Here is a 16748-nt window from a genome sequence, read left to right as displayed (position 1 = left end):
CTTTTTTCCAGTAATATCAAGGCTCTCTCAGCCTTGCCTCCCTCACAGGGTGTCTGTTGTAGGGAGAGGAAAGGGAAGGTGATTGTAAGCCGCTTGGAGACTCCTTCAGGCAGAGAAAAGCGCCAACTCTTCTCCTTCTCCTTCTCCTTCCCCTCCTCCTCCTCCTCCTCCTTCTCCTTTTTCTTCTCCTTCTCCTTCTCCAAGCTGAACATTTTCAGAGATTATTGAAGAAAGTCACCACCAGCCTCATCTATGAAATTGAGACTACCACCAGCCCTGTTCCTGACAGACCAAAAAGGTCAGGAAATCAAGATTCCAGAGGCTTCAAGAAGTCAGACAAGAATCTGACAGTCTGCCCTTTTCCTGAAGATTTTTATGAAGTACTCAGGAAAGAATGACCAATACCAGGTAGCAGTATCTCCTTCCATGCAGTAGCAAAGAGATTCAACGTGCACTCTGACAACATTATGGAGGATTTAAAATCCTATTAGTCGATACTCCCATGAGCAGCAATGCATTCTGGGGCAGTACTTTCCAATGTTTTAAAGCAGCGGTAGTCAACCTGTGGTCCTCCAGATGTTCATGGACTACAATTCCCATGAGCCAACGCTAGCAGGGGCTCATGGGAATTGTAATCCATGAACATCTGGAGGATCACAGGTTGACTACCTCTGTTTTAAAGGACTCAGCAGACAAAAAGAATGAGACAGTTCTAAAGAAAGTGCACAAGGTCAACTCCCTTGCCATAAAGGCAGATGCAGTTTTGTCAAATTTTGCAAGGTCTGCTGTGGTTTGAGCAGATGACTTGCTAAAGGATACAGAAACAGATCCCTTAGTGCTAAGAAGAACCTTACTAAACATTAAAAGAGCTTGTCAATTTGCTGCAGATGCTTCCCAAGCTGCCATGCAGTTTTCAGGTAGATCCCAAGCTGCCAGTATTGTAGTGGGGCACAATCTATGGCTAAAACACTGTTAAAATCCAACTTAGCCACAGAAAAATTTGCTGGCACAATGCTCTTTGGAGAGGGCGCCTTAGAAAAGGCTCTTGTGGAAACTCATGAAAAAAAGGCCATGCCATCTACCTCGAAACAACAGGACAAGGAATACAAAGGCAAATCTTTTCATTCCTTTCGATCTTCCAGATCTCAGCGTTCAGAGACAACAGAGACAACAGGGCAAAGAACTTATTCCTATCAAGGGGGGTTTCAGAGAAGGCAGTTCTCTTCCACAAATCATAGACACAGAGGAACCGTGCCAAAAAAACCCACAGCATGACACCAGGATAGTGGGCCGGCTCCAGAGATATTTCCAGACTTGGAAGAAGACCACAGACCAATGGATACTGTCATGGAATATGGTTACAAGATACAGTTTACAACCCTACCTCCCTGAAGATTGATCCAGTCACCAATACCCAACGATCAAACAAAAGCAATTCTCCTCCAGGAGGCTATCCATAATCTTCTACAGATTGGAGCCATAGAACTAGTACCCAACAGACAGATATTCAAAGGAGTCTACTCCGTTCAGGAAGCCCTTCCAGGACCATCAAGAAACCCCAGGATTTCACAAAATATATACAATTTTAATTAAAAAAATATAAAATTAAAAAAAAATTATAACATTCATTCACTTTAGGCAATCAACTGTATAATTACCTTGGAGATATAATGAAAGTACGTAATTACTATGGCTAACGCCCCACATGTGGTCCAGCCAAGGAAAATCAGGAGAGCACCTACATACAACCTTCTACGCGTAATCAGCTTGTTGTCTGCAGGAGATCCAGATGGTCTGGAAGGCATGAAATCACAACACACACACAAATGTTAATGTTACTGAAAAATAAAATATTGATTATACTGCCAGGCATAACAGATCAATCTAGACATTGTAATCAATCATGTTTTGGTTTATCTGCAGAGTGTAGAATCATATCCCATATTTTGAGGAACTATTAAACTATGGCTTAGATGTTCTGGGTGCTTTTCTTCTTGATGTTCAGAGTTCTGGTCTGCTCCTCTGGGGCAATAGATAACAACTCTGCTCTATCTTCCATATGACAACCCTTCAAGTATTTGAAGATAGTTATCGTATCACCTGTTAGTCGTCTTCTCTCCAGGTTAAACAGACAAAGCTCCCTCAACCTTTCCTTATATTACTTGGTTTCCAAACCCCTCACCCTCTCCTCTGGACACGCTCCAGTTTCTCTACATCTTTCTTCAGTTGGGGTGCCCAAAACTGAACACAGTACTCCAAGTGAGGTCTTACCAGAGCAAAGTGGTAACATCACCTTGTGTGATCTGAACACTATGCATCTTTTAATACAGCCCAAAATCCCATTTGCTTTTTTAGGCACCGAGTCACACTGCTGATTCGTGTTCAGTGTATGGTCTACTAAGACCCCCAGATCCTTTTCACATGTACTACTGCCAAAACAAGTCTCACCCATCCTATAGTGATGCATTTGATTTTTCCTACCTAAATGCAGAACTTTACATTTTTAAGTATTAGAATTAATTTTATTCATTTTAGCCCAGTTTTTCAGACTGACAAGATCATCCTGTATCCTGATTCTGTCTTATTATTATTATTATTATTATTATTATTATTATTATTATTATTATTGTATTTATACCCCGCCTCCCCCCGAAGGCTCGAGGCAGCTTACATAGCCCCATCCCTAAAACCATAAAATAAAAATAAGATCCGATAAATTTACAATAGTGGCAACAACGATGGCTTAATCTACTCATTTGGTCTCCGCATCCTCAACTACAGGAGGGGGGTGACACTTTCTACCGCCAGTTTGTGAGGGGGGGGGCTGATCTTTCCGCCCGGCCTCAGTTATAAGCCTGGCGGAAGAGCTCCGTCTTACAGGCCCTGCGGAATGCTGGTAATTCCCGCAGGGCCCTCAGCTCTTCCGGGAGCTCATTCCACCAGGTTGGGGCCAGGACCGAAAAGGCCCTGGCCCTGGTCAAGGCCAGGCGGGCTTCCTTGGGGCCGGGAACGGTGTGTTTTCAACCCCTACCACTTTAGTTTAATATGCAAATTTAATAAGCACCACATCTATTCCTTAATCCAAATCCAAATCATTTATAAATATGTTGAACAATACAGGCCCCAAGACAGATCTCTGAGGCACTCTACTCGTCACTCCTCTCCAAGAAGATGACGAACCATTTGGGTATGATCTGTCAACCAGTTCTCAATCCACCTAACAGTAATAGGATCCATACTGCGTTTTACCAACTTGTCAATAAGATCATTTGGAACCTTATCAAAAGCCTTACTGAAATCAAGGTAAACTATGTCCACAGCATTCCCTGATCTAGCAAGGCAGTAACTTCCTCAAAAAAGGAGCTAAGGTTAGTAATGACATGACTTGTTCTTGAGAAAGCCCTTCGCTCTACCTGTTCAAGGACCTAATGTTTGATTATTTGTTCTAAATTTTTGCCAGCTATAGATGTCAAGTTGACGGGTCGGTAGTTACCCGGATTCTCCTTTTCCGCCTTCTTGAAGATTGGGACATTTGCCCACCTCTTCTGGCACTTCACTTGTTCTCCAAGAATTGTCAAAAATAATTGACAGAGCCTCAGAAATTACATCTGCAAGTTCTTTTAGAACTTCGGGTGCAATTAATCTGGCCTAGAATATTTGGTTTTATTTAAAGAAACTAGGTTTTTATGGACTACCCCCACAGTGATCCTAGGCCACAATATCCATCCCTCATCACATGAAATGATTTTGCCACATTGAGTATGATTTCCCACATTTTCCCACATTGAGCATGATTGCCCACGCAAGAGAACACTGAGGAGAAATAGGAATTGAGCAGTTCAGCCCTCTCTTTATTACCTGTTACAATGTCACTTTCTTGTCCACGCAGTGGTCCAACCATGTCCCTCTTCTATTTCTAACTCTGAATATAACCGAAGAACCCTTTTTTGCTCTTTTTAGCATTTCTTGCTAGCCTAAGTGCATAATGAGCTTTAGCTTTTCTAACACATTCCCTACATGCGTTGCATATTTGTTTATATTCCTCCTTGGTTATAAGGTCCTCCTTCCATTTCCTAAACCACTTTCTATGGTCTATGGTTGAGGTCAGTACAGTGAGAAGATCACCTGGACAATAAGGAAGATCCACAACCATATTAAATAACAGTGGTGTGCCCAGTGGATGTAGTCCCCCTGATGCCCTGCTGGTAGTCAGGCTGTTGTGGGGGGAGGATTGAATTTTTACCATCATGTATTATATATTGTTGTTTAATTGGATTTTTGTTGGGTCTTTTATTGTATTTGAGGATTGATGCTGTAACCCGCCAGTAGCCACTTGTCAGAAGTGGCGGGGAATAAATCAAAGAATAAATAAATAAATGCATCTTTTTTATTACTCAATTATTTTAAAAGTTGTTTATGAAGCCATCCCGGTTTCTTTAGGTTTCATCCAGTTTTCCTTCTCGGGGGAATTGTCTGTGATTGTGCCTTCAGTATTTCACTTTCGAGAAACTCCCGACCTTCTTGGACTTTGATCTCCTTAAGTTTTTCTGACCACGGGATTCTACCCAACATACCTCTAAGTTTGTAAAAATTTGCTCTCCTAAGGGCCAGCCTGTATGTGTGATTATGTACAGCTTTTCTCTTTCCCAGGATCATAAATCACATGGTCACTACTACCAAGCACACCCACAACTTTTACCTCATCAACCTTATTAGTGAGAATAAAGTCTAAAACAGCAGACCCTTCCACTTTCTGGGGGATAAAGTTGTCAGGGAGACAAGTCAAGAATTTATTGGACTGTTCATTTTTAGCAGAACTGGTCTTCCAACAGATATCTGGGTAACTGAAATCTCCCATGACCACTAGGTCCCGTCTCTCTAAGAACTTTGTAATCTGTTCTAGGAGCATCTCATCCAAGTCCTCTATCTGCCCTGGCATTCTATAGCAGAACCCCACCATAATACCACTATTTTCCTGCTCCTTTTGTTTTTACCCAACTCATGCTCGGACACATAAGAGTGCTACTCCTGCCCCTTCTTTATTTGTCCCTTTTAAATGTTGTACCTCTAAATCCTATTTTATTCCAGTTGTGAAAATTATCCCACCAGGTTTCTGTAATGCCCATTAGATCACAGTAAAGGTAAAGGTATCCCCTGTGCAAGCACCGAGTCATGTCTGACCCTTGGGGTGACGCCCTCCAGCGTTTTCATGGCAGACTCAGTACGGGGTAGTTTGCCAGTGCCTTCCCCAGTCATTACCGTTTACCCCCCAGCAAGCTGGGTACTCATTTTAGCGACCTCGGAAGGATGGAAGGCTGAGTCAACCTTGAGCCGGCTGCTGGGATCGAACTCCCAAACTCATGGGCAGAGCTTCAGACTGCATGTCTGCTGCCTTACCACTCTGCACCAGAAGAGGCTCTAGATCACAGTACCCTTTCTTTATTAGGACTTCTAGTTTATCCTGCTTGTTTCCCGTACTCTGCGCATTAGTGTAGCGATATTGCAATACTTCATATGAGTATCCCAGGGTTTTACTTTTTGAACTTTCCTATAAGTTACCTGTTCCCTTCATATTTGCCATTCCCTTTAAATCTGCAGTGTTCCCACCTACAGTGAGAATCATGGAGCCAGGCTTTGAATGTACGTCTCGCTCCCCCACTGGACTTAGTTTAAAGCCTTCCTCAACAGATCCACAAGACTCTTTGCGAAGACATTTTTTCCCACCATTGTGAGGTGGAAACCATCTGCCCTCATTATGGTAGTGCAGTCCATGGTCCAAAAACCCAAACCTTTCCTGATGACACAAATGAGCCTCAGCCATTAAGAGGAAGAACTGATGAAAACACAACCTGCACTCCCAAGTCCTTCACTCCCCCCCCCCCCCAAGGCCACCTATTATTTGTTCCCACATGAACGAGCAGGAAGGGATTTCTGTCCGTGGGCTTTACAAGTATTTCCACCCTTTCTGTGACATCCTAGATTCTAGCGCCCGGTAGACAGCATGCCTCCTGAGACAAGAAGTCTGGTTGATACACTTTGACTTCTACTGCTCTCAATGCAGAATCCCCAAATACCAGCATACATCTCCTAGTCCTAATATACTGGGGAGCAGAAGAGCAAGTCCTCTCATCTTCAGGGTCCTGTAAAACATCTTCTGATCTTCAGGGGAGTTGGGGGAATAGCCCTTGTTCCTGTGATCCAGAGTCGCTATCTACAGGCAGATCCTGGAAGTGATTTCTGAGAATCAGAGGAGCAGGACATTATTCCATCCGTTTCCCTCTTGTATTGGGTTCTCCTCTACGTGGTTAGACATCTTTCCCACCTCTCCCCATTGCCCTCCACAAAGTGCTCCATGAGTTCTTTCTAATAAGGTTTCACCCTCCTTTTTAGAATAAAGTGTGGACAGGCATTCTTCTAGCTTTTGTACCTTCTCCAGAAGCAGGACTGACTTGCACTTGGTGCATGTGTATTTATAGTTACCCTGAGGTAAAAATACAAACATGCCACAGACAGTGCATGTCACAGCCTCAGGGCCATTGCTAGCTACGCCACTTTGATAGATTCTGAAAACTCTGCAACCCTTACGGAGTCCCCCAGCTTGGCTTTTGGTTCCTTTTCCCCCTTCCCTCTTTTATCTTTCTTTCTCTTGTTTCCTAGGGTTAGGGTTTCCTAGTTTTCTGCTTGGGTTGGGTGATTGACTTGGTTTTTGGTTAACTTTCTGATGGATTTCTGTATTTCTGGAGGGATTGCCAATTATGGCAAATCATGGCTGCCCAGTCCAGTTATCAGTTGTGAGTAATTTGTTGTGTGTTATTTATTTCTTTGCTCTGCAAACAGCAACCAGTTGGTGGAGCCTGGCCCTAAGGGAGTACGTCTGACCTCAGCCAAGGCATTCTCAGTCCTGGCCCCCACCTGATGGAATGAGCACCCAGAGCACATCCGGGCCCTGACAGAGCTGCCACAGTTCCACAGGGCCTGCAAGACAGAGCTCTTCTGCCAGGCTTTTGATTGGGGACGGTGAAGTGGATAACATCTATGCCCCCCCCCCATTAAAGACACCCACCTGACTGAACACTAGTTCTGGGAGAACTGAAGACATTCAAAAACAGGGATTGTTGATGATGATACTATTTAAAAATGTTGATATCGTAATTTTAATTTTTAACAAATTGTTTTAAGTATATTATTGATGTATATGTTGAATGATATTGCAGTTGGCAGTGGCACAATTGTTCCTCCCCAACTGCAACCCTCTGTCCTCGACCTTGGAGAAGGAGACCAGCCAGTGTAAGCTGATCCCTATATCCCTATGTCAATGAGGCAGCGAGCTAAAAGCTCATGATCTACCATATCATAGAATCATAGAGTTGGAAGGGACCTCTAGGGTCATCTACTCCAACCCCCTACACATATTGAATATTGCCATGAGATCCTTTGCAGTCTGGCCCATTGGAACAACCTCCGAAATGAGATCAGGGCCCTGAGGGACATAAAACATTTGAACTGATAACATGTTAATGTATTTCCATGATGTAAACTACCCTGAGCTCCTGAGAAGGGCAGTATAGAAATACAATGAATGAATGAATGAATGAATGAATGAATGAAATAACAGTATGAACAGTGCTGACCCGCCTTGGACCAGCTGCCTCTGGAGATCACCTGTAAGAGCAACCAGGGCCATCTCCACCCCATGGTCAGGGTGGAAGCCAGACGGGAATGGGTCCAATACCAAAGCTTCATCTAGGGGTGCTTTTAGTTGATTCATGACCGCCTGCTCAACCATCTTCCCCAGAAATGCTAGAAACGATACAGGGAAGTAGTTGGCTGGGTCTCAAGGATCCAACGATGGTTTCTTCAATAAAGTCCGAACCACTGCCTCCTTTGGGCTCTCCGGGAATGCCCCTGAAATCAGAGAGATTTATTATTTCCCGGAAGGGCTTCCCAATCCTCTTATCACCCATTTTTATGAGCCATGAGGACAGGTATCTAGGAGACATGTGGTTGGTCTCATCGAGGCTGGCAAACTATCTAGTTTGTGTGAGTCCCCTGAAGTTCTCAAAAACCTTTCCCGAAGATGACCAGGTCACCATTCTCTTACTGAATTAACAGTTGGGGGAAGATCATGGTGGAGCAACAGGATTTTATCCACAAAGTAGCACACAAAGGCCTCACAGCTTATATGCAAATGGGTATTATTTGGTTGCCCTTCTTCAAGGGCAATAAGACACTGAACTACCCTAAATAATTGGGCTGGGTGTGAGCTCAAAGACACAATGGAAACTGTATAGATTTTGTTCTTCACAGTTTTCACTGCCATCGCATAGGCTCTCATTAGCATCGTATAGGCAAGTTTTCCTCCAAGCTCGTTCTGGACATTTCAGCTCCTGTTTCATCTGTTGTAGCTCCCCAGTCTAGCAGAAAGTTAACTTGTAATGGGACAGGGTTTGATTGTGGCCAACAGCCAGGTTTTGCCAGTTGTTAACTAACTTATCCACCGTGTTGCTGGGAGGCATCAGGTCCTGAAATGCATTCAGGAACTGAACTGAATCCATAAGTCTCCGTGAGTGGGCAGAAATCCACCCACTGCCTATACTGGGTGGGCATGAGTCTTCAGGGCAAAGTGATCCAACCATGGAACAGGATTCACTGCTATCAGATCCACCTCTAGTCCCATGACAACAATGAAATGCAGGGCGTGGCCTGCTTGATGGGTGAGACCAGTAACAAACTGTGAGAACTCTAGCATCACCATGGATGACACCAGATCTGGGTTTTGACTGGAAGTGAGTTTGTCCACATGGACATTGAAGTCCCCAGGGTAAGTCCTCCTGGGATGTATTGCTCAAGTCACCACCACCTCAAGTAAATCTGACAGGGTATCTGCCAGAGCGTTAGGCAGATGGCACACCAGCCCAATAGCTAAGTTCTCGACTCTATCCCACCCGAGATCAACACACTCCAGTCCTGGGATCGTTGGCACAGAGAGTACCCTGTATTTATTTTTTAATTACATTTCTATACTACCCTTCCCTGAGGGCTCTGGCCAGTTTGCAACCTTCAAAATACATTCAATTAATGCATAATAGTATGTTAAATAATAAAAATATTAAACAAGGTATTAAAATATTAAAGAACGTATTTAAAAGCTAAGGAGCAGTCTGCCCTTTCTCAGACTGTGAAGGAGGGGAAATAAAGTGCTAAGGTGAATTATTCCTATAATGGCTCAATGTCCATATGTTGGTAGGGAGGCCAGCTGCATTGGTGTTCTGCGGGCCTCAACCACAGGACTGTAAGAGAAAGCCTCCCGCGTCAGTATGGCCACCCCAACTTGCTTTTATTGTGTTTTTGTGAGGATCTTCCTGACTGCACCCAATACACAGTCTTTGTTGAAGAAAATCTCTTTATTAATTTGTCTGTTCAATTTATATCCTGCTAGTATCAAAACCATCTTGCCACGGGTTACAATCAAATCATAAAATCCCAAAGATAAAATTTAAAACCATTTTTAAAAGTCCACCATTACTAAAATTTACCCAGCGGCAGAATAAACCCTTCCCGCTCAGCCATTCCTCATGCAGCACCTCAAGGGAGAATACTTGGAGTGCCTGTCTTATCAGATGGAACAGGTGTTATTGATGTATATATACATATTGAATGTACGTATGGAGGGCCCCCCAGTTCACCCATGCTCTGGCCTCAAAGACCTGGCAGAAGAGCTCCATCTTGCAGGCCCTGCAAAACCGTGAAAGCCCTCAACTCTACTGGGAGCTCATTCTACATGTTCAGGGCCAGGACTGAAAAGACCCTGGCCTTGGTCAAAGCCAGGCAAACCTCTCGGGGGCCAGGAACCACCAACAGATTTGTACCTGCAGAGTGCAAAGCCTTGCGGGGAGCATAAGGCAACAGGCAGTCCCTTAGATATGTGGGTCCCAAGACCATGAAGGGCCTTGAAGGTTAACATCAGAATTGGGCTGCAAGGGGCAACCGATGCAGCTGCCTCAGCACCAGCTAGATATGAGTCCTCCACAATGTTCCTGTGAGGACCCTAGCAGCTGCGTTTTGCACCAGCTGCAATTTCCACATCAAGGACAAAGGAAGGCCCATGTAGAGCGAGTTACAGAAGTCAGTCCTGGAAGTAACCGTTGCATGGATCCAGGGACAGGTAGGTGTTCCAGGTACAGGTAGGGCACCAGTAGCCTCACCTGGCAGAAATGGAAAAATGCCAGACTCACTACTCGTGTGACCTGTGCCTCCTTAGAAAGGGAGGCATCCACGATCACTCCCAGATGCCTGGCACAGAGCGAGATGATTAGTTGCACCCCAGCCAGATCGGGTAGACGTGCTTCTTGTTCTGCCCCTTTCCTTCCTAGCCACAGGACCTCCGTCTTGGAGGCGTTGAGTTTCAGGCAACTGTGCCTGAGCCAATCAGCTATAGTTTCCAAACAACTGGCAACTATATTTGGGGGGAATCCATGAGGAGATAGAGCTGAGTGTTATCTGCATACTGATGACACCCCAGCCCAAAATTCCAGATGAGTTAGGGCGCATAAAGATGTTGAAAAGTGTGGGGGAGAGGACCACCCCAAGGAACCCCACAAGGCAGTTGAAAGAGAAATGACAACTCACTCCCCCACTGCCACCCTCTGTGTCTGGTTCCGTAGAAAGGAGAGAAGCTCCTGAAGGGCTGTCTCACGAATCTCGTTCCCAGTAAGGCGGTGGGTCAAGAGCTCATGGCGGACCACATCAAATGTGGCCAACAGATCTAATATAACAAGAATGGCTGAACCGCCCCTATCCAACTGGCTCCAGAGATCATCCACCAAGGCTCCATAGATCAATCTTTATCGAAGATGCAACAATGCTAACACCTCTAAATACTTGCTAAGAGAAAACACCTAGAAACCATTGCTCTGTTTTAACCTCCAACCCCCTGGACCTCCCCACCTGCCCGTTTGGGTACAAAACTCTCTAGATGTCACCCCCCTCCCCATAGCCAGGCCAGCAAGACACAACTGGTCCTCCTGCCCCAAGGTTGAGGAGAGAAATAACACATTCCCACACAACAAAACTTAACGGTTGGAATTCCTGGAGCAAACTACACTACCATCACCAGCTACATTCTCACCTAAGGCAATCAATTACATAGAATGAAAAGCAGAGAGGAAACAACAAATGGCAAAAGCAGGGGTATATGGCTTGGGCAGTTTTATTGTTCACTCCTGTGCAAGCAGCGAGTCATGTCTGAGCCTTGGGGTGACGCATTCTGGGGAAAGCACTGGCAAACCAACCTGTATTGAGTCTGCCATGAAAATGCTAGAGGGCATCACCCCGAGGGTCAGACATGACCCAGTGCTTGCACAGGGGATACCTTTACTTTTACCTCCCCAGTCATTACCATTTTACCCCCCAGCAAGCTGGGTACTCATTTTACCGACCTCGGAAGGATGGAAGGCTGAGTCAAATTTGAGGTGGCTGCTGTGATCAAACTCCCAGCCTCACGGTCAGAGCTTCAGACAGCATGTCGGCTGCCTTACCACCCTGCGCCACAAGAGACTCTTTTTATTGTTCTTATTGATGTTTTATTGACTGTTTCCATCTTATGTTGTGAACTGCCCTGAGCAATTTAGGAGAGGGGCAGTATAGAAACCTAATAAATAAAATCAAATGTTTGCCTCAAATGGCCACCACAGGAGGCAGAACCAATCACAACATGCTTGCCAGCATGAAGATCCGTGTACAGGCATGGCAGCTACGGCCGAAGCAACATTAAAAACAATCCGCTCAGCCAAACAAATCTCCAACATCCAGTGAGAAGCCTTACTGGGCCAAAGTCCCACGTGGCCCCACCTACTTCCTGAGAACACTTGGCGGGTGTCAGAAACGGTGTTGGTGAGCACCACAGCACCCATGGGCACCATGCTCGGTACTCCTGAACTAAAGCCCAAGGAAGCCATAAAACAAGTCTTCACTTAAAGCCACTGAGATCATTAGAACATTACATGCTTTGTGGTTTTATGTTAAGGGAACATTTCACTTTCACAGAATATTAGGCAAACTAACTAAACAGGAGATCATTGCTTATGTTGGAAAAGTATGCACTAATAATTCTCCAAACAGTTTATTGTTAAGGAGGAGAGAAACTACCGTACTTAAAATATATCTTAACTTACCTTGCTTCTCTAGAGTCTGATAGGGTCAACGCAAGCTTCCAGTTTTCAGTTTTCAGTTACAGAAAAATTATCAATAAATTACTCCGGCTTTAAGGGCTGTCTGGCCAATTCCACTAATTATTTAGACTTGTTCCAAATTTAACTCAGAGATGCTATTAAATTAAACAAGCTCCACTTCTCCAAATCCCCTGAAATGTTGGTCTTCTGTCAAATTGGCAAGGACTATCCTCAAATTAAAACCTGTTAGTGATTCATCTCCAATTGATTTTGCCTGCCCTGTTTGCCCAGACTACCCTGATCTCATAGATCTGGAAAGCTAATCCCAGTCAGCTATAGTTAGGACTTGCAGAGGAAGTCCAGGGTCACTATGCAGGGGCAGGAAACAGCAAACTGCCTCTGTTCTTCTCTCACCTTGAAAACCCTACATGGTAACTATAAATTAGGCTTGTGCGTTGCAGCATCCAAATTGGCCATTCTAGGCTGATGCAGCCAGCGCCGCAGAGGGGGTGGGGAAGGGAGGTACGGGCGCCGATGCGAATCAAACGCAGCCACGCACAACCCTACTATAAATTGGCTGCAACTTAGAATAGAATCCTAGAGTTGTAAGGGATCAGAGGACATCTAGTCCAACCCCTGCTCCGTTTAGGATCAGCCCAAAGCATCCCTGACAATTATTAATCCAGCCACTGCTTGAGAGCTGCCAGTAGGAGATCACCCCCCCCCCCAGCAGCCAATTCTACTGCTGAACTACTTTAATTGTTAACATTTTTTTAATATCCTGCTGCCTGTCATGTAAACCCATTCTTGCAGTCCTCCTCTCCTCAGCTGCCCACAGAACAGCTCCCTGCCCTCTCAAGAGAGCACACAGGACCCCCCTCACCCTCCCCTTCTCCAGACCCGATGGCACCTCCCATCATCATTGCCTCCTCCGGATCATTTTATCGGCATGCATTTCATTAAAACAAGGCTGCTTTTTACCTGGCCAGAGCTACCCACAAGGAGGACGAGAGCTTTATAGATGAATCAGACAGAACGCCACCCCAATAGGCAAGGCCAGTTCCAAACACGAAGAGAGTCAGGGAGACAAAAGGAAACCACGTGTTCTGCTTGTTCAGGGTAACGATGTCCAACTCTGGCAAGAACAGCGCATCCCAGAGGCCTTTAAACCAGTTAAGCCTGGGAGAAGGGAAAAGTATAATATTTATTTATTCGATTTATGACCTGCATCCTCTTTTCAATGGAAGCGGTTCAAAAGACACAACATATAGGGTTGCTAGGTCCCGGATGGTAAGAACCTGGAGACGTTAGGGATGGAGCCTGCAGAGGGCGGGATTTGGGGAGAGACTTCAGTGGGGTAGAATGCCATACAGTCTACTTTCTAAGCTGCCATTTTCTCCAGGAGAATTGATCTCTGTTGCCTGGAGATGAGCTGTAATTCCAGGAGATCCCCAAGTCCCACCTGGAGGCTGGCATCCCAAACAACATGGCATCAAACTTAAAATAAATAATAAAATTACAAACAAATCCAATAGACTAGACTCTAATGAAAATTCCAGAGGTCATCAGCTCGGAAACAAATCTGGCAGAAATCAGCTCCCCCCACCTTCACTTAGTTATTGAAATGCTGCACAAAACGAGGCAGGCCCTACAGAACCTTGGCAGATCCCATGGGGCACAGACCTCCGAGGGCAGCTGGTTCCAGAGGACAGAGGCCACCATAGGGAAGGCCCTTGCCCTAATGGAAGGCAAACAAGTCCTGTGATAAAGACCGGAGGGGAGGTGGTCCTGAAGGTATGAGAATATCTGCCTGCTACTTTAATTATGGAAGCTTAACAACAGAAATTTAAATGTTTTGACATGTATGTTATACAACACAGTACAAATATTGATTCAGGTGGGTCGCTGATTCAGGTTGGTCTTAATCTGAATTCATAACAAAATCTGAGTCCACTGGCACCTTTAAGACCAACAAAGTCTTATTCAAGGTATACGTTTTTTTTTTTTTGGGGGGGGGGGGGGGAGAGCATTAATTGCCAAGAAGGGCTGGCTAGATGGAAGATGCAGAAGACATAATAGCTGAGATTGTGTGAAAGAAGAAGAAGAAGAAGAAGAAGAAGAAGAAGAAGAAGAAGAAGAAGAAGAGTTGGTTCTTATACACCGCTTTTCTCTACCCGAAGGCGTCTCAAAGTGGCTTACAGTCGCCTTCCCTTTCCTCTCCCCATAACAGACACCCTGTGAGGGAGGTGAGGCTGAGAGAGCCCTGATATTACTGAAGAAGAAGAAGAGTTGGTTCTTATATGCTGCTTTTCTCTACCCGAAGGCGTCTCAAAGTGGCTTACAGTCACCTTCCCTTTCCTCTCCCCACAACAGACACCCTGTGAGGGAGGTGGGGCTGAGAGAGCCCTGATATTCCTGCTCGGTCAGAACAGCTTTATCAGTGCTGTGGCGAGCCCAAGGTCACCCAGCTGGCTGCATGTGGGGGAGTGGAGAATCGAACCTGGCTCACCAGATTAGCCTAATCACTACACCAAACTGGCTGAAAATGGATTAAGGCAGTAATCAAAATCCGTGAATTGCCAGAAATAAGCATACAAATACAAGAGTTAACAAGCATAGCATAAAGATGCCACCACCCTTTCAGTCTCTGAAAGACGATGTGCAGCAGTGGGATAAATAGTACAGAGCAACTTACCCCAACAAGAACTTAACAATATTCAAAAGAGGTTCAACTTTATAAGGCTGGGATGCCTTCGTAAGGGCATGAACAAAATCTGAACAGTGGCCTAGAACAGCAAGAACAAGATAAACCATTTAAAATTGAATGCCTCCAACACAAATTCAAAGTTTCGTTCTTAGAAATGTTTAAAAACAAATATTCACAGAGTCTGGGTACATTTAAAGATATATTGGCAGAGTTCAGAACAAATGCAACTGCTGTGAGGTGTTCCTGGGAGAAAATTTTAAGACACTCTGTATTCAAATTTAGATTATGAGTATCTTGGTGACCGAGCATTCCCAGTTCCATGTACACATTTCAACAAGCTTTCAACTTGGCAAGTCAGACAAAAAAGCCCCATGAAAATCAGACAATGAAATCTATTCAATCTGAGGTGCACAGCGATCTCAATTTTTTTTAAAGGCTCTCTCATGCTAGGTCAATGATTTTTTAAAAATATTACCTTAATAAGGAAAGCTTGCCCGCTCTGTGTTCTAGCTATTTAACAATTTTGTTCCACTGGATTCCTAGAAGAGTCCTGTTAAGTTATAGTCCCCTTTACAGCAGATCTCCAAATTATTATTTTAAGAGCAATTACAAAGAACTGCACACTGCCTCCCCCCACCACCCAACTATATCATCAGTAAACCTGTGCTTAAAAATCTGTTCACATGTTACCTGTTGAGATTAGGGACTTTAATTGTCTTCCATAGGCAAGAAGAATATTAGAAAGAATATATACAGGAAGGGTGCCACCATGGAACCTTATTACCTATAAAACAAGGATCTTTTATGGGCATGCAAACTTACAACAGCAGCAACAATTCAGGACTTGCATATGTGAAGTGCTTCATACATAGCACTAATTCTCAAAACTCTCACCAGGTTGTCTTAACAGTCCATAGGCAGATCCTGCACTGAGCAGGGGGTTGGACTGGATGGACTCTTTCTGCTCTCTGATTCTAGGCGAAGATGTCATGGCTTGGTAGCGTCTAGAGCAGGGGTAGTCAAACTGCGTTTGCTGGCAAGGGCTTGTCGTCCATGGAGGGGCGCAGTTTTGACTACCCCTGAGAGTGAATTCATGGATGGGCTGTGATTGAGATTTTCAACCCATAGCTCAGCCCCATGACCCATCCATAAAAGGCTGCCATGGGGTTTTTTTGTTAGAAGCAACCAATTTTCGTCTTTGAGTTGACATGTTGGAGCTGGGAGATGTGATATCCGTAAAGCACACGCAGATGTGTTACTCAACCCTGAAGTTGTGTATGCCCACAGAAAACATTAAAAAACCCCAATGAGAGGGTGCTGAGGAAGGGGTGAAGTTAGGGGAGAATGAGGTGTAATTTCCAGGTGATGCTCTAGGCACCTTTTCCTAGTTTCTCTGATCTACCACAGAGACTAGTGAAAATTCCTAGAGTGCCACTGTGTGGAGGTCATTTTAATTCCACCCCTTCTTTTTCTCAGGAGCAGGTAAATAAGAGGCAGTGGCAATACAACCCATTTATTTACACACTCATGAATAAACCCCAGAAAAGGCTATTCTGGAAACAACACAATAAAATTATATGCACAACTGATTTTCATAGTGGTCAGGAACTGTTGTACTTCCTAAATACAGCTTAGACCAGAACATTCTTGGGACCCTCAACGTTTTAGGATAAAAATAAAATATTTTGAACCTAGTTTGGCTTATTGCAATAGCCAGGTTTTGTATCCTTTTAGTGTGATTGTGATTATGAATAAAAACAGTAAGTTAAAATATTCTTACCTGGCCAAGAATTTGCTGAAAAGAGGTCTGTATGGCTACCTAATTCAACACACACATAAAAAAGAATATATTTTTTGCAAAGAATCTTATA

The 16748-nt window shown here is 44.5% G+C and overlaps 1 protein-coding gene across 3 annotated transcripts in view; it reads right to left on the bottom strand.

Annotated features, from left to right (window-relative positions):
• PGAP1 (post-GPI attachment to proteins inositol deacylase 1) overlaps positions 1-16748 on the bottom strand; it is a 79303-nt gene that overhangs the window by 24197 nt on the left and 38358 nt on the right. For 2 of the 3 annotated variants that reach the window (XM_077319361.1, XM_077319362.1), the window contains exons 19-23: positions 16658-16696; positions 15568-15661; positions 14866-14956; positions 13152-13349; positions 1659-1794 (exon numbers count right to left, since the gene is read on the bottom strand). In XM_077319361.1, the coding sequence (XP_077175476.1) occupies positions 1659-1794; positions 13152-13349; positions 14866-14956; positions 15568-15661; positions 16658-16696 (558 nt within the window). Of the gene's footprint in view, positions 1-1658; positions 1795-7662; positions 7906-13151; positions 13350-14865; positions 14957-15567; positions 15662-16657; positions 16697-16748 lie in introns of those variants that run through there. The other variant, XR_013227996.1, reaches the window with a different exon arrangement.

Source organism: Paroedura picta, chromosome 2 (genome assembly GCF_049243985.1).
Source record: "Paroedura picta isolate Pp20150507F chromosome 2, Ppicta_v3.0, whole genome shotgun sequence".
Lineage (NCBI taxonomy): Eukaryota > Metazoa > Chordata > Lepidosauria > Squamata > Gekkonidae > Paroedura > Paroedura picta.
Note: the sequence above shows the minus strand (reverse complement) of the source record. Positions and strands in the feature narration are given on the sequence as shown.